The 24867-nt window shown below is 35.8% G+C and overlaps 5 protein-coding genes and 1 long non-coding RNA gene across 7 annotated transcripts; 2 read left to right on the top strand and 4 right to left on the bottom strand.

The window, feature by feature from the left end:
* Positions 1–722: 722 nt before the first annotated feature.
* LOC117783750 (polycomb protein Pcl) lies at positions 723–5763 on the bottom strand. Its single transcript, XM_034621293.1, has 5 exons — positions 4201–5763; positions 3964–4136; positions 2650–3268; positions 1748–2317; positions 723–1434 (listed from the first exon to the last, which is right to left on the bottom strand). Exons 1-5 carry the CDS (start codon positions 5761–5763, stop codon positions 1021–1023), a joined length of 3339 nt encoding a protein of 1112 aa, XP_034477184.1. The 3' UTR covers positions 723–1020.
* A 14-nt stretch (positions 5764–5777) lies between these two features.
* On the bottom strand, positions 5778–6305 carry LOC117783232. Its single transcript, XR_004617359.1, has 2 exons — positions 6061–6305; positions 5778–5811 (listed from the first exon to the last, which is right to left on the bottom strand). It is a non-coding gene; the product is annotated as an uncharacterized LOC117783232 (long non-coding RNA).
* Positions 6306–6503: 198 nt separating this feature from the next.
* LOC117783224 (heat shock factor protein) lies at positions 6504–11318 on the top strand. 2 transcript variants are annotated; one of them, XM_034620509.1, is made up of 8 exons: positions 6504–6744; positions 6870–7106; positions 8135–8243; positions 8312–9435; positions 9602–9897; positions 9970–10075; positions 10467–10542; positions 10603–11318. In XM_034620509.1, exons 2-8 carry the CDS (start codon positions 6891–6893, stop codon positions 10764–10766), a joined length of 2091 nt encoding a protein of 696 aa, XP_034476400.1. In that variant the 5' UTR covers positions 6504–6744; positions 6870–6890; the 3' UTR covers positions 10767–11318. The 2 variants fall into 2 exon arrangements, with proteins under 2 accessions (XP_034476400.1, XP_034476399.1); XM_034620508.1 differs by having other exon boundaries at positions 9602–10075.
* Positions 11319–11390: 72 nt separating this feature from the next.
* On the bottom strand, positions 11391–13875 carry LOC117783230. The gene is made up of 3 exons (XM_034620514.1): positions 13478–13875; positions 13090–13215; positions 11391–12574 (listed from the first exon to the last, which is right to left on the bottom strand). The coding sequence occupies exons 1-3, from the start codon at positions 13521–13523 to the stop codon at positions 11649–11651; spliced, it is 1098 nt and encodes a 365-aa protein (XP_034476405.1). The 5' UTR covers positions 13524–13875; the 3' UTR covers positions 11391–11648.
* A 546-nt stretch (positions 13876–14421) lies between these two features.
* Positions 14422–16748, bottom strand: LOC117783227 (cytochrome P450 4p1-like). Its single transcript, XM_034620513.1, has 8 exons — positions 16512–16748; positions 16215–16415; positions 16081–16162; positions 15926–16026; positions 15594–15864; positions 15317–15537; positions 14733–15047; positions 14422–14670 (listed from the first exon to the last, which is right to left on the bottom strand). The coding sequence occupies exons 1-8, from the start codon at positions 16711–16713 to the stop codon at positions 14510–14512; spliced, it is 1554 nt and encodes a 517-aa protein (XP_034476404.1). The 5' UTR covers positions 16714–16748; the 3' UTR covers positions 14422–14509.
* Positions 16749–18274: 1526 nt separating this feature from the next.
* LOC117785123 (glycerol kinase) lies at positions 18275–21867 on the top strand. Its single transcript, XM_034623026.1, has 5 exons — positions 18275–18662; positions 18764–18892; positions 18960–19304; positions 19404–20424; positions 21123–21867. The coding sequence occupies exons 1-5, from the start codon at positions 18585–18587 to the stop codon at positions 21338–21340; spliced, it is 1791 nt and encodes a 596-aa protein (XP_034478917.1). The 5' UTR covers positions 18275–18584; the 3' UTR covers positions 21341–21867.
* The last annotated feature ends 3000 nt before the right edge of the window (positions 21868–24867 follow it).

The following is a 24867-nucleotide window of genomic DNA, read 5'->3' on the forward strand; positions in this document are numbered from 1 at the left end:
TTTTATAATTTTTTAGTGTGTCTCCTAATGAGGTGGCAGGCAGACTGACAAAGAGCTGAGCTGCAATGTCAACATTTTTCAATGACTGCGCCGCCTACTTCGATCTAATAAATATTTGATAAACTCAATTCGCACGTAGGGTTATCTAATAAATCAAATTTATACAAATGTACGTATATTCTATGTACTTATTTTAAAACATTTATTTAAAAGTTCTTTTTTTACATATTTAGATTAATGCTTAATATGTTTGTTTTTCTTTTGTAATGCAGATGCATGAGATTTAATTTGCGTTCAACTCGATTTTGATTTCGTGTGGATTTTTTTGATGTTTATATGTAAAGTACTAAAATTAAATTGTATTTATTCATTATTGAATTATTTCTAATCTATGGGTAAATTGAATTATCCCTAATTGATTTGCTTCATTTATTTTGTTTTGTATTTTTTAGTATACGTCGAATATTTTTTGTATGCATAACATGATTTGTTTTCTTTCAAGAACATTACATATATTTTTCGAAAATATACATATAGTTGTTATATTTATGATACTAGTTATAATATAGTTGGAACTGAACTGAAACTTAAAACGAAATTCTGACGAATAATTTTATGTATATTTATATACTTTAATACGTTTCACTTTTCAGCAATAAATTTAAACAATAGATTCAGTTTAATCTTGTAATACTTTCAAGTGCCAAACTCATGTATAGGTATTTTTTTTTTGTAATTTTTACTTAATTTAACAATTAACTGCCATTGCACAATTAAAACCTGTATTCAGTTGCATAATTATTTTTTTAATTTGATGAACATTTTGCTATTTTGGCAGTGACATTTTTGTTTTTTCCCTCAAACGATTAACAAAACAATAATTTGGCCCAACAAACTGGCAGCAAAGTTTCGGCTTAAACAATAATAAATGAATAAAAAAATGTAAAGAAAATAATAAGATAATTAATCAAGTTAAAAACACATGAATTTGTATGTTCAGTTTCCGTTTCCATTTCCGCTTCAGTTTGTCGTAGATGTGGCAGCCGAGTCACCACCCCATTCCACCAGATACTGAACATGTCCGTTGCCCATGCGCCGCTTGGCACGAATGGCAAAGGACTCACCAGCATCGATGCGATTCATGGCGCCGCCAAAGTATTTGTTCACCGATTGCTTCAAATCCAACATCGAGTGTCCATTAGCGGGCGTACTTCCGCTTCCGCTGCTGACATTTGTCGCCGTGGAACTTGTGGAATTGCGTCGACTATTCCCCGGTGAACCTCCGCGTGATTTCTGCGGTCGCTGGCGCAGCAAACGTCCATGCGTTGGCTTCTCAGGTGGCAGCAACGCCACCGGCGGCGGCGGCTGCAAATCTTTGGCATACAAGGGAAAGTAGTGGCTGGGTATGGGATTTATTGTTGTGGTATTGATCACCTGCAATAAATATATACATTAATATTTATCGAAAAAAATTAACTTATATATAAAACTAATTGTACTGACTGGTAATCAACGTAGAGCCCAAACGGTAAGAGCTACAAAATTCAAAAACTTTAAAGTGTCATAGCATTGTCAAATCTTAACCGATTTCTTTGCGGAATATAAATTTGATCATTATTTAATTCATTATTTAAGACATAGAAATGAGTCAAAATCGGGGTATCACATCTGTTCCCTTGCTTACGCTCTCTTCCGTTCTTGGGCGATTACCAGCTGTGCGTGTATTTCAGCAAATGTTCAAACCTACCTCGATGGCCGTAGTCAGGCGTCTGGTGCGACGTCTTCGCACCTCCTGATTGGGTCCAATGGTAATATCTTTGGCACTCAGTCTTCGCTTAATGGTGCGCACCATGCGCGGCTGTTGCGCTCCAGCAGCTGCCTTGGCCAGCTCCGTGTTGCTCAGCTGCTTGACGTTTTTTAGCTTAAAAATGCTGTTAATAATGCCAGCAACACCAACACCAGCTCCTCCATGGCGTTGTTGTGTTGATTTCTTGGGCGTGGCCATTAGAAAGGGATTATTACGACCCAGGAAATTGGCTGGCGGTGGTATGATGAGATCCAGCGAGCTGGTGCCACGGCTGCTGCTCGAATTCTCATCGGAGGAGAGATCACAATTGCGGCTGCTGTTGTCGTAACGTTTCGACAAACGGAATGCTTTGCGTTTACGGCTATTGCCGTTGCCACTGCCAATGCCAATCCCATTGCCATTCATTACTACATCCAGTTGGGGTGGTGCTGGCGCCAACAGTTTGCCAGGTTCACCATCGTTGGCATTATCATCGGCTAGATCGGGTGTACGCTCCTGGGCGCTGCTCACCTGCTGGAGAAGTACAAATAGAGATAAAATTTATCAATTACTTTTGTTTTCCAAGTTAACTTAAAGTTATAGTTTGAATATTAACAAATTATTTTTTAGTTGACGTCTTAAATAGCTGCGCTATTTAAAAAATGTCATGATATTTATGAAAATATTTTTTTAAGTGGTTTCTTTGATTTAGCGGAGTTAATAATTTTTAACAGGAATTGTACCTATTTAAGTTGTCAATATCAAATACAAACAAAAATTGTTAGTTTGAGTTATTCTATGATTTTCAAATACAAATTTCAATTTAATTTATATTTAATTATTTCATTTTGCTTCATATTCACCTGTTCTTCTTCATTTGCCAGCGTTGACGTTGGATTGATTTGTTTTTTGGCCATATCCATGATCTGTTTGATGGGTATCTCATCCTCGCTGGTGTCTGCCTCTGCTTCAACCGCCTCCTCATCCTCATCCGTGTGAAACTCGTAAACATCCTTGGCAGCTACATTTTTGGACGCAATCTCTGGCACTTTGGCCACTTGCTCCTCTGGCATTAGGAGCAATCGAAACTTTTCCACAAGCAGCTCGTCATTGAGCACCTCATCCGATTGCAGGAATACGCGTGGGGTTAAAGGTGGACCACTGTGCCTTAGAGCGTAATAAGCAGGGGCACGTTTAAACTCCCGACCACAAACAAAACGATCGGAATATTCCTTTAATGTGTGCTTAATGCGTTCCATCAGCGTCGTCTCCGGCAGTTGACGCCACTCCTCGCAGATGGGCAGATGATGTCGCTGCTCCAAAATAAACGGCCAAATGTCCTTCAGCAGATGATGATACTTTTGATGCTGATGCTTGCGCAGATTGTACAACGTTATGTGTAACATATCCACCCAATCAATCTGTAGACGACGCACAAACTCAACGCCATTGTTGCACACAGTGCAACAGAATACAAAGAAACTGAAATAGACAATATTTGGTTAATAAAGTATTCAGAAATATTAAGAATTTATTAATTATATTATGATATTTCAATATATCTATGAATTTTTAATAACTTAGAGCAGCCATAACTAACATTATGAAGTGATTTTAATCAAATTTAGATGAATGTCTGATATTACTTAGTTCAAAATAATTTTTATCATCGTAAAGAGTGATCTATCTTACAAAATTTGGATATGGATCTATTTTTGGAAGTTTAAAACGTGCTGAAGGTGGAGTTACTAACATTTTTGGAAACACTGTGATGTTGCATTAGCTCTTATAGGTTTGGAGATCTAGGCGCTTAAATTTGAAATATTTTTGAAAAATATTTAAAAAATATAGAATAACAGTAAACTAAGACTAAAGAAAAGGAAAGGAAACCAAAATAAGAAGGAATGTTTTCTTACAATATCTAGAAAAAAAATCAATATTGTTATTTAAAAAAGACGAAACATAATATGATAAACATTTTTTAAAGTAGAAAATTGCGCGATTTTGGATAAATTTTTTGCAAATTCAGGTTATTCTAATTTTCATCATCCCAATTACCAATTCAAATCTACTTGCTGCCTAATTTTACTTTACCTATTTGTGTTGGCAAATTTTGGTATTTTTGGTATTGTCAAAATTCTTAAAGGGAATTATCGAAATTAGATAAATACACTTACATATCGCCACGTAATAGTTTGCCCTTAAAGTTTTGCATGCATTGAGTGTGAAACCAGTTTCTACACTTGCAACATTGCAACATGTTGTGATCAAATTTGCCAGGTTTGCCACAATAACAATAAATTTGCTCTTCATTCACGCGATGCTTTTCATCCCAGCTAAGTTTGTCCACCTGTAAAAAAAAAACAATATAGATTAATTCATATTGTTTCCTCATTAGTTATTAACCAACTTACATGATAGGGCAACTGACGACAAATGCCTCTCGGTTTATTGGCCTCGTTTGTGGCAATTGCCGTTTGCTTTTTCATGGGTTTTGCACAGCGCTTGCAACACCAGATGCCAGTGGCAATTTCAGTGGTGCAACCACGATGATAGCCACGCCCGCAACGTTCACAAATCTCAACAATATCGTGCTGGGTGCGTTTACAGGCAACGCACATGGGTGCATTTAAATTGACAGCTGCTGTGTTTGGTTCATTGCCCCATTTTTGTAGTTCCTCTGGTTCGCACCACTGCTCCGATTTGTCATCAAAACGCACCAGATACTGCTCCTGCGAGTGTGCGATTATTGTGCCCAAATAGAAGCGTCCATCATTGCATTTAATAAATACATCTTCTTGTAAAGCATAGCTAAGGGGAGTAGAAACAGGTGTAGGACTTCTAACAGCTGCTGGCGGTGGTGGTGGTGGTGTGGGTGGGGTTGGCGGTGTTGGTGGTGCTGCTGTGACTGCAACTGTTGCAGCTACTTCTGCAATGCTTTGTGTGACGCTGGTGAAGCTCTGCTTCAATGTCACACAATTTACGCTGCTCTGCGGTGACTTTAGAGGTGAGCTCAATGTTTCCGGCGTTGTTGGCGGCGTCTGTGGTGTTGTTGTTGTCGAGTCCGGCTCATCAATAACAATGACAGTGGCGGGCGCAGCAACAACAGCAGTAGATGAGCTGCTGCTGCGTCCATTCGAAATGGAAATAGAATTGGAACTGTTGCTGCTGCTGCTACAGCTGCTGCTGTCGGCGGTGCTGCTGTCAATGAGGGGCAACAATGCTTTATGCTGTATAGCGGGTATTATGGGCGATGGCTGGCAGAGATTGGGTTCCGCATAATGATTATTAATGCAGATATTAATGCGATCCAATACCACAGTGGAGGCAGCGTTGTTAGCGACACTATTGCTGTTGTTGTTGCTGTGGCTGTTATTACTCACGGGCACCAATGGCGGTGGCTGCAATTTCGATTGTAAATTTGCTGCTGCAAAATATGCGCCAACGGGTGCATATAATTCAGCAGTTGCTGTGGCAGCTGCAGCCGCTGTTGTTGTTGTTGTGGATGTTGGTGCGGCATACAACTGACTTAATTGCTCAGTTGTTTTATTTAAACTATAAACATTTGGCGCTGTGCTTATAATCCTTATATTATTTATATTATTCGCCTTAAATGCACTAGCTGTTTGTTGTTGCTGTTGCTGTGTATAGTTGTTGGTGATTTGTATGCTGCTGGGATGATGTGTTGCTGCTGTCGCTGGTGCTGTTGTTGCTGCTGCTGCTGTTGTGTTGGCTGCATAATAACGCTTTGGGCCACCACACACCGACGGCAATCCCCCGACAGTATTTCCAGTTACAGGCGGCAGTATTTGATAGGTTAACCACTGTTGTTGTGGATTTGCTGATGCCGCTGCTGCTGGCGTTAAATAACTATATGTTGTTGGTGTGCCAGCTGCAAATTGTGGCGCCACATTTTGTGGCATATTGTTGTTGTTGTGTTGTTCATGTGCTTGCAAGTGAAAATGGTTGTTCATCATCTCTTGTTAATTTATTGTGCAGTTGTTGATTCTTGTGCGCAGTCTTTTCTATAATTAAATGCACAAGAAAAAAAATAAATTAAAACAGTTTAATTTTCGTATCCCTCCCGCCTTTTTCTCAAGCAATTTGTTGCTGTTCACATACACTCACACACACACACGCACACCTTATACACGTACAGCAGCGAAGCAAAAAATAAAAGAAAAGAGAGCACTGAGAGCCCTTTTGTATTCTACTTCTTACCTACATTTTCTTTTCTCACAACGACCCGCAATTTAAAACGTGCTTTTACCTACCTTTTAGTGTGTTTCAACACATGTATTAAATTAGCATAGCTTTAAATTACATTCGTTTATTAATTGTAAGTAGTTATCGGCATATTTTAGCATTATATCGCAATAAAAATGCACTAAACAATCACTTGATTCGGCAATTATAAGTGTCAGCCATTTTTCAGCATATGCACAGTGTTAGCGAATGGCCAATGTTAACTAAACAGTGTTGCATAGCGTTCCTCACTACAGGCCCTTTGTATAGCTCCCAAGAATTAATAAAAAGAATTAAAGTAATTGGCATGCATAAGACAAATTAATAAAAATAACACAGTTAAAAACTGGGCTTACGGCCCAGCAAACAATTAAAATGTAGGTATCGTTGTCTCGCAAGAGAATGTACTAGCGAGTACTCGATACTTTTAACGAGTATATAAATAGCGGCAGCGTTGTGTTCGATAGGTTTGTGTTTCACGACATCGAGCCGATAGCGATAGCCAGTGCAGGGGAAGAAGAAAAAATATTTTATATGTGAATTTCAACAATTACGCTGTGCATTAAACTTGTAAAAAAATACATAAAAACTAAAGAGTTGTGCAAAGTGCTTATAAGAGTTGAGCGAAACAAAGTGAATAACAAATTAAAAATATTATATTTGTTGGCTTAATACGTTTTAAAAGCGAAAAAAAACATCTGTAAAGTGTTGCGGTAGGCACCATTCACACATATGCACACATACACGTATAAATTCTATGACGATTTAATGTGGACTGTGACCAATCATGAAAATACATTTTAATTGATTTAAGTATTATATTATTCTTTGTATGCAGTTGCAGCAAAGGTCGCAATACATGTCCAAAACGCGTGGAAGCTTAAAAGCCGTGCAATTAAAGCACGAATCAACCGAAGAAGAGGAGGACGACGAGGATCAGCAGCAGCAGCGATCACGTCGTACCATGCATACAGTGGGCGAGACAGGCAGCGGCAGCGGAGTGCCAGCATTTTTGGCTAAACTCTGGCGCCTCGTCGATGATCCGGATACAAATAATTTAATTTGCTGGAGCAAGGTAGGTCGCCATATTGTTTATTTACATCTCATTTTATTTTAATTTGGCATGGTAACAATAACAATAACATGCAGGTGTGTGTTACACTCACACTTACACATTGACAAGACTTTCACAACGTCATCGTTGTCTGCATGTTGCTTCTTCTTATTTTTCCTATTGTTGTTGTTATTGTGGTTCCTTGCCTTGCGCTGAGTGGCACGTATGCAATGTGGTGGGGGTCGCTCTTTTTCTCTCTTTCTCTTACATTTACATAGGCCACCGACCGTATGTGCGTATGTGCGTACGTGCGTGCCCTCCATCGAATATCGAATGCATCTCTGTAAAAATTTTCCATTTGTTCGTGGTCCGCTTGTTTGTCTCACCATTCAATTAAACTTGAGTTTTCCGGCCCTCTCTATTTGATTATTCTGTTTTGGTTTGGCTTTCGCCAAAGCTTTTTTCATGATGATTATCACTCTATATTTCACACGCTCCCTTCTTTTGTGGCTTTATGCTTAATTAGATAATTATTCTCTTATCAGTATGTCATAGAAACTGAATTTTGTGGCTTTTATTGAGGGCTATACAAATATTATTATCTTTAATTAAGGCACAAGATACAAAAATTATTTAATAAATGTAAATATTAATCTTTATGCCTGTCCTCGGTGACTTGGCATATATTATTAAATTATCAACAAAAAGCAGTCGACAATAATATTTATAATATAAATTTAAAAAATATTCTTTTTAATTTGAAACATTTAATTTAAATTAATAATATTTAACACTTAACATAGATTACAAAAATAATGTATAACACTTTTCATAAAATTTAACGAAAATTTAAGTAAATAAAAATTGGCGTTTATAAAAATAAATCGACAAAAATATTTTTAAACGTTTAAATTTTATTGAAAATTATATATAAATTAACAAAAAAAAAATTTGATTTATATGATTACATAAAAAAACAAAATTAAAACAAATTTTTTATTGTTATAAAATATATTTTGAATTATGTTGTTTTGCTGTTTTTGTTACAGGATGGTCGAAGTTTTATTATACAGAATCAGGCGCAATTTGCACGCGATTTGTTGCCACTGAATTACAAGCACAACAATATGGCCAGCTTTATACGCCAGTTAAATATGTGTAAGTAGATAAAAATTTTAATTTGTTAATTAGAAAATTAATGATTAATAATATAATTTGTGTTTTAGATGGTTTTCATAAGATTACATCGATTGAGAATGGCGGACTACGTTTTGATCGTGATGAGATTGAATTTTCGCATCCGTGCTTCAAGCGCAATTATCCGTATTTATTGGATCACATCAAGCGCAAGATTTCGAATACCAAGAGTGTGGATGAGAAGAGTGTGCTGAAGCAGGAGACCGTATCGAAGGTATTGAGCGATGTGAAAGCAATGCGTGGACGTCAGGATAATTTGGATTCACGTTTTTCGGTGATGAAGCAGGAGAATGAGGCACTTTGGCGTGAGATTGCCTCGTTGCGACAAAAGCATGCGAAGCAGCAACAAATTGTAAACAAGCTAATACAATTTCTGATCTCGATTGTGCAACCATCTCGCAATATGTCCGGCGTGAAGCGTCACATGCAGTTAATGATCAACGATACACCGGAAAATGATTGTCAACGTCCGCGAAATGCCAGCGAATCGGAGAGTGAGAGCGGTCCAGTTATCCATGAGCTTAGCGAGGAGCTTCTGGATGAGGTCATGAATCCCAACAGTCACTATGATGCTGAAAGTGCTATGGAACGTCCACGATCCAATATAAGCATTAGCAGCTCTCAAAACTATGATTATTCGAATCAGAGTGCTGAGGATTTCATTGCTGGTCAACTTTTAACTGGAGGCGGCGGAGATGCAGCTACTGCAGCAAATGCAGCTCGTTCTCCAGGTGGTCAACAGGTTGTCTACATGGTTACTGAAGCCCCCGATTCCCATGTCCAAGAGCAGAATTTGCTGCCCAGTCCCAACAGTCCATACAGCGGTGATGAGCAACTGACTGTGCTCACCACACCAATGGTGCGTGAACAGGAGGCCCGTAATCGTCAGCTGCTCAAGGAGAAGAACAAGCAGCGTCGCCGCATCACAGATCTGTCCGCACAGATTCCAGTCGATTTGGATATGTCGCCAAAGACGCAACGCACTCGTTCCCAGACCAAGGAGCAGCCGCAGATTATGCCGCAACCTTTGCTGGTCAAAACTGAGCCAGCGACAGATATGTCAAGTTTATTGGATCAGCCGGAAACTGGCAACAATACAGGGCTATACAATGTGGACTTTATTAGCAACGATATGCCCACTAATATATTTGAAGTAAGCTACAATTTCTATAATTTAATTACGAAACCAAAAATAAGAAGCCAAATATTAGAAAAATCCTAGAACAAAAATAGTTTATTAAAAATCGTTTGATTTGGATATGTTTTTATTTCCCAAACTGATGTTTTCAACAAACAATAATTGTTCTTTTTGTATACAGGATGATTCATTGATGTCCACTGGCACTGCCCTGGATGAGCAAGCCAATAAGCTGGATCAGCAGCAACAATTTGGACGCTCCACTGTGAACAACGGCAAGTTTGCCAATATGCCGATTAATTTTGAAATGGCTGGAAACAATGAAAATGCTCTGGTAACCGATGCAAATATGGCATCCACATCCAAGGCAGCTGCTGCTGTTAAGGAAATGGGAAATGAACAACAACAACAGCAGCAGCAACAACAACAACCAATGACCGTAGCCAAATATACTGGCGATAATGTACACGATACACGGTTGGTTCAGCCTACGCCATCGAGAAGCGAATTACAAGTCAATAAAAGTGATTTTCCAATTACTTGTTGCAGTGATGAGGTTACCGGGCACATTGATAATTTGCAAGATGAGCTGGACACGCTCAAGGATCTGCTACGCGGCGAAGGAGTGTCCATTGATCAAAATATGCTAATGGGCGTAAGTATCCCCAAAACGAAAGAGTTTAAAGTGAGTTTGAGAGATCACTTTTTTTCAAAAAATTCAGCAAACCAATTTCATTTTATAATTGATATGTAAAAAATTATAATACATTTTTATTATAATTATAATTAAAATTATAAAATTATCAATTATAAAATTATCCCTGAATTTATATGAAAATATATATTTTATTCTATGTGCGCAACCAGGCTGTGCCGAAGACAGTTGTCGGCAAGATGCCTGCTTTGCAGCTAACCGATGAGGAGCTGCTACTGAAGGTCAGCGCGGTGCGTTCAAAAATTAGCTAAAAACAGCCACTGCAATAAATTATTGATTAAACTTAGACAAACCAAATTGAACTCCAATATTTTTATAATTCTAATTGCAGCTCTTTAATGATTCAGATGTCTTGGATAACTACGGGCTGTCCTTTTTAACTGATAACATGGGCGGCGATAAGAAAGGTTTGTGTGAATTTTAAATCTATAAATCCTTTTTAATACGATTCCCTTTTTAACGTGCAGTTAGCAGCGGTTCGGAGCTAATGGCTTATCAGCCCAACATGTATGATCTCTCCGACATTTTGGACACGGATGATAGCAACAAGACTGGCCAGGAATCAGTTAACAATGGCCGTCAATTGCAGACTCAAAGTTCTGTGCTGAATACTCCGCGGCGTGATGTATAGATAATCCTAGAATTTATGGATTAGTTGTAGCTGCAGCTCAGACATAAAACGGGCGAACAAATTGTTTTCTGTTTTGAATTATACCTACTAAATATAATATAATATTTGATATGAATTTAGTTTATAGCTCAAAGACCTAAATATTTTTGTTTTTCATTTTATCCCCATAATTATTAATGTTAAGTTTTTAGTTGATTTCTGTAAAAATCTAACGCATGACTATTTATTAATCCAAATGTTGAACTATATATGAAATATATAGAACATTATAATAATAATTACATATATGTTATGTAAAACTTGAAGATTTGTCTTCTTTTTTGAATATTAACAGTTTTTGTAGATTTTATATTGATAAAATAAGATTAACTGTAGGTTTATTGAATTTATATTCACAATCATAAATATGCAACCAAAAGTTGTAGAGGGTACATAGAGAATAGAAATAATAAGAAGTTAATCTACTATCTATAACGTTCAACTACGAAATACCTTAAACACAATCTAATACTTATGCGAAATAAAAATCGTTTGAGCTGCAAACAATAAAAACAAAGTGTTTTAATGGGGAAAGGGAAGGGAAATAAAAGAAGTAATACCCAAAAATTAAATAAACTTTAAAGATTTGCAACATTTTGTGTAATTCATTTTATTTTGTGTTGATACAACTGAATAGATATGGACTCATACTACATCATTGTAATAAAAAAACTAAATACGTACATAATTATTAACATTAAGCTTAGCCTAGATAGCGTCTTAGAAAAATTCTGTATTTATTAATTTTAATATATATAATATAATAATAATAAGAAATAATATTACTTAAAATTGTACGTATGCATTAATGATCCAAAGTGACAGTTTTGAACATTTCAGAGATTAAGCCTCGTCCTTGTACTTGGCATCCTTCAGAATGCTGGCAAACTCAAATTTAACCCGTTCCCGCTCCGATCTGGGCATGCTGCGAAGTGTGTCCACCAATGATAGACAGTACAGTTCAATGGGATCGTTAATAGGCGTTAATGTTGGCAATGGAGCTGCCATCGCCTTTCGTTTCGCCGCATTCGCCATAATGTCGCCAACGGGCGCCGAGCGTCGTGTGACCGACGATTTAAATATGGGTTCAATGGTCACTTCACCATTAGATAGCGATGTGTTGCTGCTGTGATGATGTTGTTGTTGTTGCTGCTGCTGTTGTGACTTCAGATCCTGATGATATTGCGGTTTGTCATCCGATTGCTCATAGCCATTGCCCATGACCACCATGGGCGTAAGCAGCGGTGAGGAGGCCGGGGAACTAACTTGCGTATTGTTGTGGCTATTGTTATGACTACCACTACCACCACCGTTGCCATTGACACTCGACGATGATGACTGCTGTATGGTGACATCGGGTTTCGAATCCATTACCATCAATTCTGGCACAATTTCATTATCGCTATGACCATCCAAATGCGCTGAACCATCCTCGCTATCATTATCATCCAGCTCTATAATGTCATAGCTATCCGAGGGATCAATGCGCAAGTGTTCCGGATCTGGATAGAGAAAACTGTTGCTATCATTGTCACTGCTGCCACCACCACCATCATTACTATTCTTATTGTTATTGGGTGTATTGGTCTGGGCGATATAGGCTTGCGCCTTTTTCACATTGTACGTTTGTGCGGTGTTTTGAAGAAAGGATAAATCCTCGGTGAAGCGTCGCTTGCGCACATTCGGATTCACCTGGCCCGTTTCCAGTGCCTTGATCTCCTGCAGATAATTGTAGCGGATGTTCTTCCATTTCGTTTGCAAAAAACGAGCTGAAAATGTAAAAAAAGATTTCCATTTTTATTAATATTTAATTCTGTTATTTTGCCAATTTACTTTTAAAATATATTACACATTTCTAATAAAGTCCTTTTCTAATATTCATCTGTTATCAATTTAAATTAGACCTTTAATCAAAATTAATAAAGAATAACAAGCTCAAAAATTATAGCTATTGATTTCTATTCATATTGAGTTTTGCTATACAGCTTATATTCTATTTAAGAAACTATATTTTAAACTTATATAGACACGGTACTTTAAAATGTTTAAAGGCCAGAAAAAAATGAATTCACTTCTTGGTTCTAGTATTTTATCTTATCTTCTTATAGTTTAATTTTTTTAAGAACAATCTATAAATAAAGAATCTGTACCATTTAATCTAAGCCGTTTATAAAATAAAAAGGAAACACATACTAGTATATAAATATATTTCTCTGCGTCCTTTATTCTGTAATTAAGATTAAATACAGGGTCTCTCGCGAGTTCTTTCGCATTCTCTACTTACATGAAGCGCCGAGTTCATTTGCAATCCGATCCCATATGTCCACTCTAACGGGATTACGTCGATAGTGTGGATGGCTGACATCATAAATGGCAGGATTAGCGCGTACAAGTTTTATTAGACGATCGTCTGTATGGTTTTTTTTTTTGGGAAAAATCGTTAAAATCTGCGTCACAACAGCATATTTCACATTCTACGTTCTTCGTAGCAGCAACAATAACAACAAGAGCAACAACAACAACAGCAAGAGCAACCCTTAGACCGTCTTCTCTCTATTAGGGGAAGACTGTGCTGTTGTTGTTGTTGTTTTCGTGTGCTGGGGGTTGATTCTGCACTTTTCAATTGTGTATTGTATTGTGCTTGCCAAAATGTACTTACTACGCTTACTTACCAAACTCTGGACCCGTTGTCTCACGTTCCGCATAATATCGTTGCATTTTCTTTTTTGATTTCTTTATTATTATTTTGTTGTGTCCCACTCTTTTGGAAGTAATCTTAAATCTGTTGTTTCCTTTTCGCTTTGATTTGTTTGCCGTTTTGCTGATTGCTTTTGCTGAATTAAGCTGCCAATATGAGCTGTCGTTCTTTTCATTGATTAAACTCTCTCAATTGCGCATTCAATATCAATTGACTGGTTTTATTTTTATTTAGCAATTGTTAAAACACCGTTGCGTGCGCGACGTCTTCTGTCTCTCTGTTTTTTCAGTTTTGTTTTACGCGCTCTGCGCACGCTCATTTCCAAATAGAGCTGCCAACTTGTTTCTTTGTTGTCGGAGCTACCAACTTAGATAACAATTTGCAGTAGTTTAATACTTTTCAGTATTTTTGCAGGTCAGAAAATTGAGCTTATTACTTTTCTGCTGTATATTTAAATTTAAATTAGGTAAAGGCACGTTACTATACTTTAAAACATTTTATTTATTTTTTAGCCGATATAATTAAATTTAAACTAGTGAAAAGAACCCTAATTTAAAATTTAAATTGCGTCTGTAGTATATCCGAATCTTCTGTCAGTTTATCACTTCATATATGTATGCGTAGTTATAAACATTTGATGAATATGTCGAGTTATTCAATTCGCGACTGTATCGTTTTAAATGAATATATATATTATATATATATATATATATGGCTTTCCTGATATTTTATTAATTTTGTAAGCAGACTTTCATAATTATAGCACCCCAAACCACAATTAAAAACTTTATATTTGCGCAAACTTAATGTTATGTTGTTTAAGATAAGACGTTTTGTAAAAATAAAATCCGTTTGGGAATAGGCGCATGGTTTTCAAATATCAAATTATTAAATCGGGGAGAATACGCCTGATATATATAAGTTTATTTATACACTGTACTTACGAGATTTTTATTAATTCTAAATCGGTAGGCATACAATTTTATACATGTTTCTAAGCATTTGTTTAGTCACGTCTAACAAGTTTCACTTTAATATTATTTTTAACACCTAAAGTAATGCCACTGTGAAAAATCAAATCTTTTGGATCGATAAGTGGCAAAATTTTGAATTGCTTAATAATATAAATCAGCAGCGTTTTGATCTCAAGCATGGCATACTTTTGACCTATGAAAAGATAGGAATTTAGGTACAAAGTACAATAAATCGAAATAAGACCCATATCTTACCAATACAATTACGCTGACCGGCACTAAATGGAATATAAGCAAATGTATGACGATTATTGTAATTCTCTGGCAGGAAACGTTCTGGATCAAATTCTTCGGGTGCATCCCAATGTTTGGAATTTCGGTGTAGATCAAATACTTGTATTACAATCTGTGTACCGACGGGTAAAATTATTCCATTAGGCAATTCTGTCTCACTTGGAGTCTGACGAGCCATTACGGGGACTGATGGATACATGCGAATCGTTTCCTTAATAACACATTCCAAATACTTTAGTTTAGCCAATTGGTTAAGGTCCAATGTGTTGAGATCATCTATTAATAGACAATAAAAATTCTTTAAGTGTTGACTTTTTAAATTTAAAGTTGACTTAAATTATAAAATTGCCTAAAATTCATATCTTGTATACTCTTCATATAAAATTAAAATGATTTCTGTATATTAATGCAGAAAACTTCTATAATATTCTGTTCTGAATTGTGTAATAATTTTAAATGTATTTATAGTATATTTATTATACTTCTTATGTAAAAGTCGAAAAAAGTCGGTGTTGTCGAATTAAAAAACACTTTAAGATACCAACCATCTAAATTATCCATTATCTCTTGATAGCAACGTTCTTGTATGTCCGGGTGTAATGACAGACTCATGAGTCCAAATATAAGACACATCGATGTAGTATCAAAGCCAGCAAACATTAAAGTGTCAACCTCTTCACAAATGCCGTCATGATCAATTAGACCATCCTTTTCCGCACATATTAGGGTATCCAACATGGCAAAGCGTCTCTTCTTGTTAATATAACTACATATATAGGAAGATATTGATTAAATTTATAGATCCTATATTAATGGACTCACATGTCGTCGTCTGGCAATTGATCAATTCGTCTTTGCTGCAGTTCGTCTTCCAAAAGAATTCGACGTTTTGCAATTATTTCACTGGAGAATTCATGCATTACCTTTAGATATGGAGCATCCTTGCTAGCGGCAAACAGATTGTACATCGTTTTATTATAATGCAATGGATTGCTCAAGCGTTTTACAAATAGTTTTTCAACCATCTTAATGCTTTCACGATAACGATCGCCCTTCTCCGACATATCATCAAGCTTTATACCCATGGCAGTTTCTAAGAAACAATAAATTTGAATTTAAATTAATTTAAAACAATTTCGGTGACTTGTAATTACCGCATATGCTGTTGAGTGTAAACTTGGGTATGAGTTGGCTGAGGGAAATTTCACTTTCCTTTTGATTATGGAACTGTTCCACAAACTTAAGACTTTCCGCTCTGATAAAAAAAAATGTATTTCCTTTTTTTGCATGTTATTTTCTGAAAAGTTACCTGAAAACTTCCTGAAATTGAGCCAGTATATTAAAATGGAATGTGGGTGTTATCATTTTGCGTCGCATATGCCATTTTTGACCTGTCAAATAAATTTATTAATCCCTTAAAATTTTAAATGGATTAGAGATTACCTGTGGCGGTTAATAAGCCAGTTCGTAGAGCCGGCTGCATAAAATTATAAACAATGCCCTTGGTAATAAGTTTCGTATTGTTTAAAATAAATTCAACATTTTCCGGATCGATGACGGTGTATATAGGTCTGCCTAAGCTATAAACCAAATAATTGCGGCCAAATTCCTTTGCTATTTTTCGACCATGTTTAAAAACTCCAGCTGTTTTGGAGAGAGACATAGAAATAGAACGATAGAAGAGAGAGAGAGAGTTTAAGCACTATGATTTTACACGTATTCACCATATTGTTAGCGTACCATCGTCTTTTCCATATAGATCAAAGCAGTTGGCAAAGATTGTGCGACCCTTTGGTATGGGAAGAATACTTTCAACGGGACTTCCATCCTTGGTGCGTACACGTCTCGAAAAGAAAGCTAGTATATAATAGTCTTTATTTATTCTATATAGCCATTGTACCAAAATGCACACTGCTATGAAGAGACCACAACTAACGAACATTTCAAAGCAGAAAAAATAACTGAACTCGTCTGTTTCCAGAGAGAGACTAGTCCAACAAGAATTACAAATGCTTGCTTTATACTAGAAAATTTTACCATTGAGCTTATCACACAAAACACGACAGTAATGCCGATCGTAGCCGGCAGGTTTAGCCATTTTATAGCCAAATCCAAAAACGAACCATATTATTAATCTATTGTCAAGAAAAAAAATAAAACCCTTTTAAATACATTTTAATCTTAATAGCTCATCTAATATTTGAATTAACTTTCAATTTATCTAGCAATTTAATTGCTTTCCGTGAAAATAATTTTTTAAAACATGCCAGCACTGATTATGCTAGTAAGTTGATTGTAATATTGATTGCTAGGAGAGAGAAACAGTCTTTTACTCTTATATTTTCTATTTAATCAAGTCTTATATTTTAAAAATCTGCAAAGTGTGCATTACGAGGCATTTTTATACCCTATATGATTGATATATATATATTGTTGGTAAGTCCCTAACAATTATTAGTAAGTTCCTTCCAATATTGTGCAATAGAGGTTAAAAGCTATATTTGCGATATCAAAAACTTATTAATTTTGATCTGCATCAATAATTTAAGTAGGTTTGATATCTTTTAAATGATGTGCTTATCTTGAGAAATTAAGAGCTGCAGATTTCGAACTAATAATCACAATTACCTGTTTACTGGGTATCTGCACCTCGACTACTCACTATTTAAGTAACTTGTCGCACAAATTTTACCAAGTCTTTATTTATATTAAAGTAAACAACTTGTTTTATTTTTTATTATATAATTTTGTATAATTCTGTGAAATATAGTTGTTATATTTAAAAGAAGTTTATTTATGTACATATTTAGAATTAAACTTAATAATTAAAAATATCGTTGAAAACCAGATTTTTATTTTAAATTTTATTGTTATTTATAACAGATTAAATGATGTAATTATAATATGAAACCAGGTAATATTTATGCGAAAAATTTTTTGATTGATGCCTTATTTCAGACATAATAAAATAAAATAACAAGCTCTTTCAAATATCAATGCAATTTTATTAAAATATTTTATAAATTGCTATTGTAAAAGAAAATTTAATTTGAACTTTGATTTTGTTATAAAGATCATGCAGTATTTTTTTCGCATATGTAATTACTGTTGTTGTAATAAATACTGAATCAGTATTCATTAGAGCTTGTTTTTGGTCGCGTGCGGCCACAATAGTATATATAAATTTAAGTTATTGCAAATATCAAAATGCAATAGCTTTGCATTACAAAATTAATTTAATAAAATTCGAAATTTGATAAAATTAGGGAAAACATATTAATGAAGGTTTAAGGTTCACCTCCAGGGCAGACAAGTTTCTAAAAAATATAAGAAAATCGACAAAATTCAACCAAAAATTCTATCTTCAAAATTAAGAAATATTCAAAATAAGTTAAATTTTCTAAATTGCAACTGTTTTTGCAGTTTTATTTCGATGGTACATGCTGCCAGATTGAAAAAAATTAGCAGGGTGGCAACTTTTGGACGGGGTGGCAGCCTTTGTCCCAAAACAGTGTTTTCATACCAGTGTTGCCAAATTGTACCCCTTAAATAACAACATAAATCAATGAGTGGTTTAAAAATCTCGCTTGATTTCATCAAATTATGCATCATATTTAACTGTGCACACAAAGAAATATATTTTGGGCGGCTGAACGTGGGAGTCAGCGAGGCGCAGGCGAGGGCGTGGTGACGGCAACACAATATTCACATTAAATCAACGAATTACAAGCGACGCATTTGGCGCGCGTCCCGCTTGAAACAAAACTAAAAACACGGCACGTGCTTTGTTTTGAATAGAAATTACAGCAAAATATGAACGACGAACGTTATGGGAGATTTGGAGCACTCATTGGCGTTGCATACGTGAGCAGCACCCATTGTCGTTTTTTAGTAAGAATCCAATGAAATAAATAACAAATATTGCACACAGCAAAACTGATACACACACACACACATACAAACGCATGCTGACTCAATATCTATTTCCATAGATTTACTCAACGAAAAATGCCGAAGTATTGGCCTATCATGAACTAAAACTGCGACAGATTGTGCATAATGCCGGCTGGCTGGAATACGATCCCGCCGAGATCTGGAAACTTATGCAAGAGTGCATTGAGGTGCGTTTAATTTTGTGTGATTATATCATTTATTTTATGTAACCAACAACTCCCAAAATACTTTTAGACTGCCTATAAAAATCTAGTGATATTGGAAATCAGTCCGCATGACATCATTGCAGTTGGCATTGCAAATCAACGTGGTACCACTGTGCTCTGGAACAAACAGACGGGTCAATCTTTACACAATGCTATTGGTTGGTCCGATTGTCGCTGCACTCCATTACTCAAGTCCCTGCTCCATAATGTCAAGCATAATGTGAATTATGTGCAATATCGCAGCGGGCTCCCGTTAAGCAGCTGTTTCAGTGCCTTGAAGATTAAATGGCTATTGGAGAATGTGCCCTCGGTGGCGAAGGCTGTGGAGGATGAGCAGTGTTTATTTGGCACACTGGATTCATGGCTCTTATGGGTAAGCATGGGAGCATTTAAATTAAATTAAATTTTAAAAGCTATAGCTAAGAGATTTTAAAGTTGCTATAAATTAATAATATATCGCTTATTTATATAGAATCTAACTGGAGGCGTCGATGTGGGCGTGCACTCCACAGATGTGACCAATGCACACTACACAGCGCTAATGAATGTCGGCACAGAGCAGTGGGATGTTAAGCTCTGTAAATTCTTTAAGCTGCCATTGGAAATTCTGCCACGTATACGTTCAAATTCGGAGATTTTTGGCTATATTGTGGAGGGTCCATTGCTGGGAGTGCCGATTGCGGGCATGATTGGTGAACAGCCGGCGGCATTGTTGGGTCAACTGTGCGTCAAGGCGGGTCAGAATGTTTGTACCCTGGACGACAGTTGCTTTGTTCTGTTAAATACCGCACAACAGATGATCCAGTCGGACAATGGTCTGATCACGGGAATAGCGCACAAATTGGGACCAACTGCCGATACGCATTTTACGCTGGAGGGTGCCATTTCCAATGCTGGCTCCACTGTCAATTGGCTGCGTCAGGGACTGCGCATTAATACAGAAATCAATTCCAATGATAATGTTGTTGAATCACTGAATACATTTATTGGCGAGAATTCAATGATCTCCTCGTCCTGCTCCTCAAGCATGCTGAATGTGGAGTGTGGACTTGCAGCTAAGCGCTCGGAGATTACATTTGTTCCCGCCTTCCATGGTCTGTATGCGCCTTATTGGCGCTACGATGCGCGGGGTATACTTCTTGGTTTGACCAGTCAGACGACTGCAGAGAATATCACACAGGCGGCGTATGAAGCAACTGGTTTTCAGATCTACGAGGTGCTGCAAGCCTTTAAACGGGACACACCCAACTGGGATCCATCGTGTATGCAACCCGTGTTGACATTTGGCGGCGAGTACTCGGAGAACAGTCATCTGGTGCAGTTTATTGCTGACATTATTGGTTGGATGCTGGAACGTCCGCAGACTACATCACCAGCTGGCCTGGGAGCCATGATAGCTGCCGGCGTGACCATGAGAGTGGTGTCATTACCTTATGCGACGCGTATGTACGCACCACCCACGGACGTCTTCTCTCCCACAACCACGCAAAATCGTATGTAAAATAAATACCCTATAAATAATTCACATTTGCTTAATTAATTAGTTTTTATTTTCACACATTAAACTTATCATTATTTTAAAATCATCTATGATTTAAGCAGGGTTCGGGACTAGTTAACTATTTTATTAAAGCATTTTTCATTGAAAGACATACTAAAAATGAAAATCAATTATAATTAAATTAAAAAGGCACTGCTGATGAAATTATTTTTACAACAGCATTGAAATTTTAGTAGCATTGAAATTATAATTACTAATAAAATTACATTTAATTTTTTTTAATTTTCTTAGATTTTCTTTGTACATTATATTGGGTTTTTTGATTTTTTTCTGAAGGTTATTTTTATTACATTGTAGTATTAACTTTCAATAGTTTAAATTTTCTTAAAAAAAAAAATAATTAATGCTTTTGAAATTCAGTTTTCATTCTTTCCGCTAAAACAAAACATTTTCAGCAGTTTATTTTTTGTAAGCTCAGTTCAAATTCATTTTATTACCATTCCTTTTCCAATGCTAGTTAAATGCTATTTTCATCTATTTGCAAGATTAAATAAATTAAATAAAGGAATGTGTTTTCATTATCATTATTTTTTTTTTTCTGATAATGAAAAAGAATGATATTGTTTTGCATTTAAGCCAATATCAAAATATAATTTTATTAATCTATATTAATTTTTCTGTAATTTGCAGGTCGTGAGCTTCTGTATCGTCGTTGGGATTATGCGGTAAAGAAGTGTCTGCATTGGAACAATTATGAGACTTATGAAGCGGATGTGGAACTGTTTGCCCAAAGGGAACGAGATCCCAACTTACCCATACGTCGTTCCATACCGGGCAGTGTGTTCCTTACCACATCTTTTGCATTGTTGTTGCTGGCCAGTTTTTTGAAGAACAATCGCTTGACTTAGACTAAGACAAAGCAGACAAAGCTTTAAGGCGCCCAACATTATGAAATCTAGTCACAACAAATATGTATGTAGGTTTTAATTGAGCATTCAAAATTTATGGTTTAGTTTAGCATGTAATTTGTTTATTGCATATTTCTCTTTACTGATTTTTCTTTCTTTAGTATAAACTTCAAAAAAGTTTTGTGATTGGTATATACAAGTTATATACGTAACTAACTATATTTATATATGTAAACAGATATATAGATACATGTCCTATATACTCAGAGCGTTAAACGGATATATCATTAAAAAAAATATTGTTGCAAATTTCTAATTTTTGCTCAATTTAGCTGTTAATTTAGGTTTCTAATTTATATTGCAACTGATTTGTTTTAACCAAAAAGACAATTGTTAAAGCTGTGTATGTATAGTAATTATTATAAGCCAAAATTAGGGCCAGCATCCAAAAAAATACCTAAAAACACTGTTAATGTGAATTTGCCACAACCAAAGGATTAAAAAAATTTATTGTAAATGAGAGAGAATCTGTCAAGTTTTATTGTTGCAGCTTCTTGTTATGAATAACTTAAATTGACAAAGTTTGCCGTTGGCAAGTGGCATGTGGCATGTGGCAAGGAGCAGCTGGATGGCGTGACGAGGCGCACGCCACTTCATTGGAGTAGTCGTAACCGAAGGAAGGAGCTCAAGTAGCTGCTGCACAAGTGGACACTGTTTGTTTACTCTCTCTCTTTCAGTGAAATGCATTTGCCAGTTAATTAGCTGGCAGGAGTCAGGAGCTGCACCTGCAACTGGATTTATACAACTGCCTGTCATTTGGCTTCTTCTGCTTCCCGGCCAGGCACATTGAATGCAGCTTAAGTTATTGCGCTTATTGTTGACACGCGAATTGTGTTGCCAAGACAGCCTGGGGAAACTGTAGCTGGAGCAGCTGTGCTCATGCATAGCCAGCCACAACCCACAGGCCATGTGCTCCTCTTCAACGCCCAATCCACAAATCGGAGTCAGTACGACAAATTCCTCCATCCACTGTTGTCTTTGCTGCACGTCATCGTCCAGCGTTCAAGTCGGAGACAGGAGACAGGAGCTGGAGTCGGGACTTGGAGTGTCAGAGTCGAGGCACTCTTTCAAATGAGTTTTTATGCGCGCGCGTTTGCCAGCTGCGCTACATTGAAAATTCAAGAGTCCATCGATAATGTTTTGAGATATGTTACAAAAATTTCAGTTATAATTAAAGAGATGTTATATATTCAATATGATATTTTTATATAAAATTAATTATTATTTCACTTTTTAATTTAGAAAATTCAAGTTTTTAGACATTACTGTCCACTTATTCAGTTCTTTTCCCTTAACATTTCAAACTCTCATAACTTTGTCATTTTGGTCAAGATTTCGTCCCCAAATTAATTTTGCATTTCAATTTTTTTCTATAAAAATATGTAATTTTTTTAACCCTTAGTCATCCGATACCCATCATTTTAAAACTATACAAACTCCTAACGATTTTTTCGATAACTTTGAGCTCACATAACTTTGTCTTAGCTTAACCGATTTTAAGGCTAAATATCAATTTGATTTTGATTTGTCCTTTAAACTGACTAAGCATTTAAATTTTCTTAATAAAAAATAAAAATTTTTTTCGACCATTAGCTATCCATTATTCAAAATATGAATCCCAATTCCTTTTTATAAAAACTTTGAGCTTACATAACTTTGTCAAAACGTAACCGATTTTAATGTGGAATGTCGTTTTGATCATGATTTGGGCCCCAAAATAATTCTGCATCAAAATTATATTCATTTAGAAAATAATTTTTTTTCGAACATTATCCAATGCTTGTAATAGTCCTTACTTGGTAGCGTCTTCTGGCTGTTGACTATGTTTCCGTAAATCTCAGCTACACATTCCGGCGACGTTTGCAAATTGGTTTGCATTCGAAGACAAAAACGACAACGGAGTCGACGATGCGCAGTAAAATGTGAAATTTGTGCAAACATTGAGACAGTGCCCCAAACCCTCTAACGCATTGATGGCAGATGGGCGGCGGAATGGGAGGCGTGGCACAAGACGCAAGCGAGTAAACTTTGCACGTAGTCAATTTAAATAAATTAACACGCTGTTGTGTGTGTGTGTGTGTAAATATATATACTTGCATATTTATATATAGGTGGAGATTGGGTAATGCGACTTATTGAGCATGAATGAAATACTATGGGATATATATACTAGACTGCATAATTATTCTTGTCAAAAACTGACTTGGTCTTTAGATTTTTCTTAATTTTATAAATTAAAATAAACAAAATATTATTATTGCTTATGTTAAGAGTTAAATTAAGTTCATATTATGCCCTTTTTATATCCACAAAAACTTGACAAAATATTTATATCATCAATGTGAGAAATATTTAATTGGCATATAATAATGTATATATGTGTTTTTGTTATTTATTTTAAGAATTAAACAAAAAAAGAAGATAGAAAATATTTAAAATGTTCAAAATCCTTTGCTTTTAATATACTTATTAAATTATTATTTTAAAATTATTATAATTCATAAATTAATTAAAGCTTTTAAAAGCTGAATGACTGCTTTGTCAATACATACATAAATGCGTCCCACTGTGCTGCAATATGCCAAAAATAAAATTTGACATGGCCAAATGGCAATGAGAATTGGAGTTAGCATCGCAGAATTGTGTGTATCAATGACCGGGTGGGTTTTCGTGGTGTACTGCGAGGGGTTTTAGGATTTGCCACAGCGGTACTGCGGTAGTGCGGTACTGCCGTACTGCTGTACTGCGGTGTGCCCTGCAATGTGCAACACGGGGGGTGGCGGTGCGAACTGTGCGGTGTCAGCGACACGCATAAATCTTCAAGTTTATGGCATCAATAAATGTCGGAGCGAAATAATGATTTCGTCAAGTTGCCATTGTGCATTGTGGCATCAGTGAAATAACCCTCGCAGTTGCCCCCTTTATTTTTTCCGACGCGTACTTTGTTGTGTGTGTTGCATGCAGCTTGAGGCGGAGTAGGCGGGGTGACTTTGTTTCTCAGCTGCTCGTAAAAATATACAAGCGCTATATGGTATATTATATGAGTGAAAGTTAAACGAAGCTTTTATACTCTCTTTTTACAGTTAGACTAAATTATACCAAATCCACTCTTCTGATATAGTTGAGAAAAAATAACATTTAACATTTTTTATGTAAGAAAATGTACAAAATTTAACAAAATTAGTAGTTTTTAGTTTCCTTTATAAACTGCATTAATTAGTCGTCTTTAAGATATTTTAATTGAAATTCATTACAAAATGTTTTAAAAAAAATGATGGTTTTTGTTTTAAATGTATAAAAGTTCCGTCCAAGCAACATTTCTAAACTGTTTTTTCCTAATGTACATAAGAAAAATTGAATTTAAGGCGCCATTTAAAATATTTTTAATTAAAATACATTAAAGCTTTCAAAAAATGTTTCAATAGATTTTCAAAATTTAAAAAAGTTCTATCATAGAAACATTTGAA

Source organism: Drosophila innubila, assembly GCF_004354385.1.
Source record: "Drosophila innubila isolate TH190305 chromosome 2R unlocalized genomic scaffold, UK_Dinn_1.0 1_C_2R, whole genome shotgun sequence".
NCBI lineage: Eukaryota > Metazoa > Arthropoda > Insecta > Diptera > Drosophilidae > Drosophila > Drosophila innubila.

Excerpts from the sequence above, each read along its gene's own strand:
- LOC117783227 (XM_034620513.1), bottom strand. The coding sequence starts at position 16,713 with ATGTTCGTTAGTTGTGGTCTCTTCATAGCAGTGTGCATTTTGGTACAA. Across the intron at positions 16,163-16,214 it reads TGGCTTATTAACCGCCACAG|GTCAAAAATGGCATATGCGA; the intron begins GTAATCTCTAAT and ends TTTATTTGACAG. Across the intron at positions 16,027-16,080 it reads CAATTTCAGGAAGTTTTCAG|AGCGGAAAGTCTTAAGTTTG; the intron begins GTAACTTTTCAG and ends TTTTTTTATCAG.
- LOC117783230 (XM_034620514.1), bottom strand. The coding sequence starts at position 13,523 with ATGCAACGATATTATGCGGAACGTGAGACAACGGGTCCAGAGTTTG. Across the intron at positions 13,216-13,477 it reads GACAACGGGTCCAGAGTTTG|ACGATCGTCTAATAAAACTT; the intron begins GTAAGTAAGCGT and ends AAAACCATACAG. Across the intron at positions 12,575-13,089 it reads AAATGAACTCGGCGCTTCAT|CTCGTTTTTTGCAAACGAAA; the intron begins GTAAGTAGAGAA and ends TTACATTTTCAG.
- LOC117785123 (XM_034623026.1), top strand. The coding sequence starts at position 18,585 with ATGAACGACGAACGTTATGGGAGATTTGGAGCACTCATTGGCGTTGCA. Across the intron at positions 18,663-18,763 it reads GCACCCATTGTCGTTTTTTA|ATTTACTCAACGAAAAATGC; the intron begins GTAAGAATCCAA and ends CTATTTCCATAG. Across the intron at positions 20,425-21,122 it reads TCCCACAACCACGCAAAATC|GTCGTGAGCTTCTGTATCGT; the intron begins GTATGTAAAATA and ends TGTAATTTGCAG.
- LOC117783750 (XM_034621293.1), bottom strand. The coding sequence starts at position 5,763 with ATGATGAACAACCATTTTCACTTGCAAGCACATGAACAACACAACAAC. Across the intron at positions 4,137-4,200 it reads GTCGTCAGTTGCCCTATCAT|GTGGACAAACTTAGCTGGGA; the intron begins GTAAGTTGGTTA and ends TTTTTTTTACAG. Across the intron at positions 3,269-3,963 it reads AAACTATTACGTGGCGATAT|TTTCTTTGTATTCTGTTGCA; the intron begins GTAAGTGTATTT and ends TGTCTATTTCAG.
- LOC117783224 (XM_034620508.1), top strand. The coding sequence starts at position 6,891 with ATGTCCAAAACGCGTGGAAGCTTAAAAGCCGTGCAATTAAAGCACGAA. Across the intron at positions 7,107-8,134 it reads ATTTAATTTGCTGGAGCAAG|GATGGTCGAAGTTTTATTAT; the intron begins GTAGGTCGCCAT and ends TTTTTGTTACAG. Across the intron at positions 10,076-10,466 it reads ATCAAAATATGCTAATGGGC|CTCTTTAATGATTCAGATGT; the intron begins GTAAGTATCCCC and ends TTCTAATTGCAG.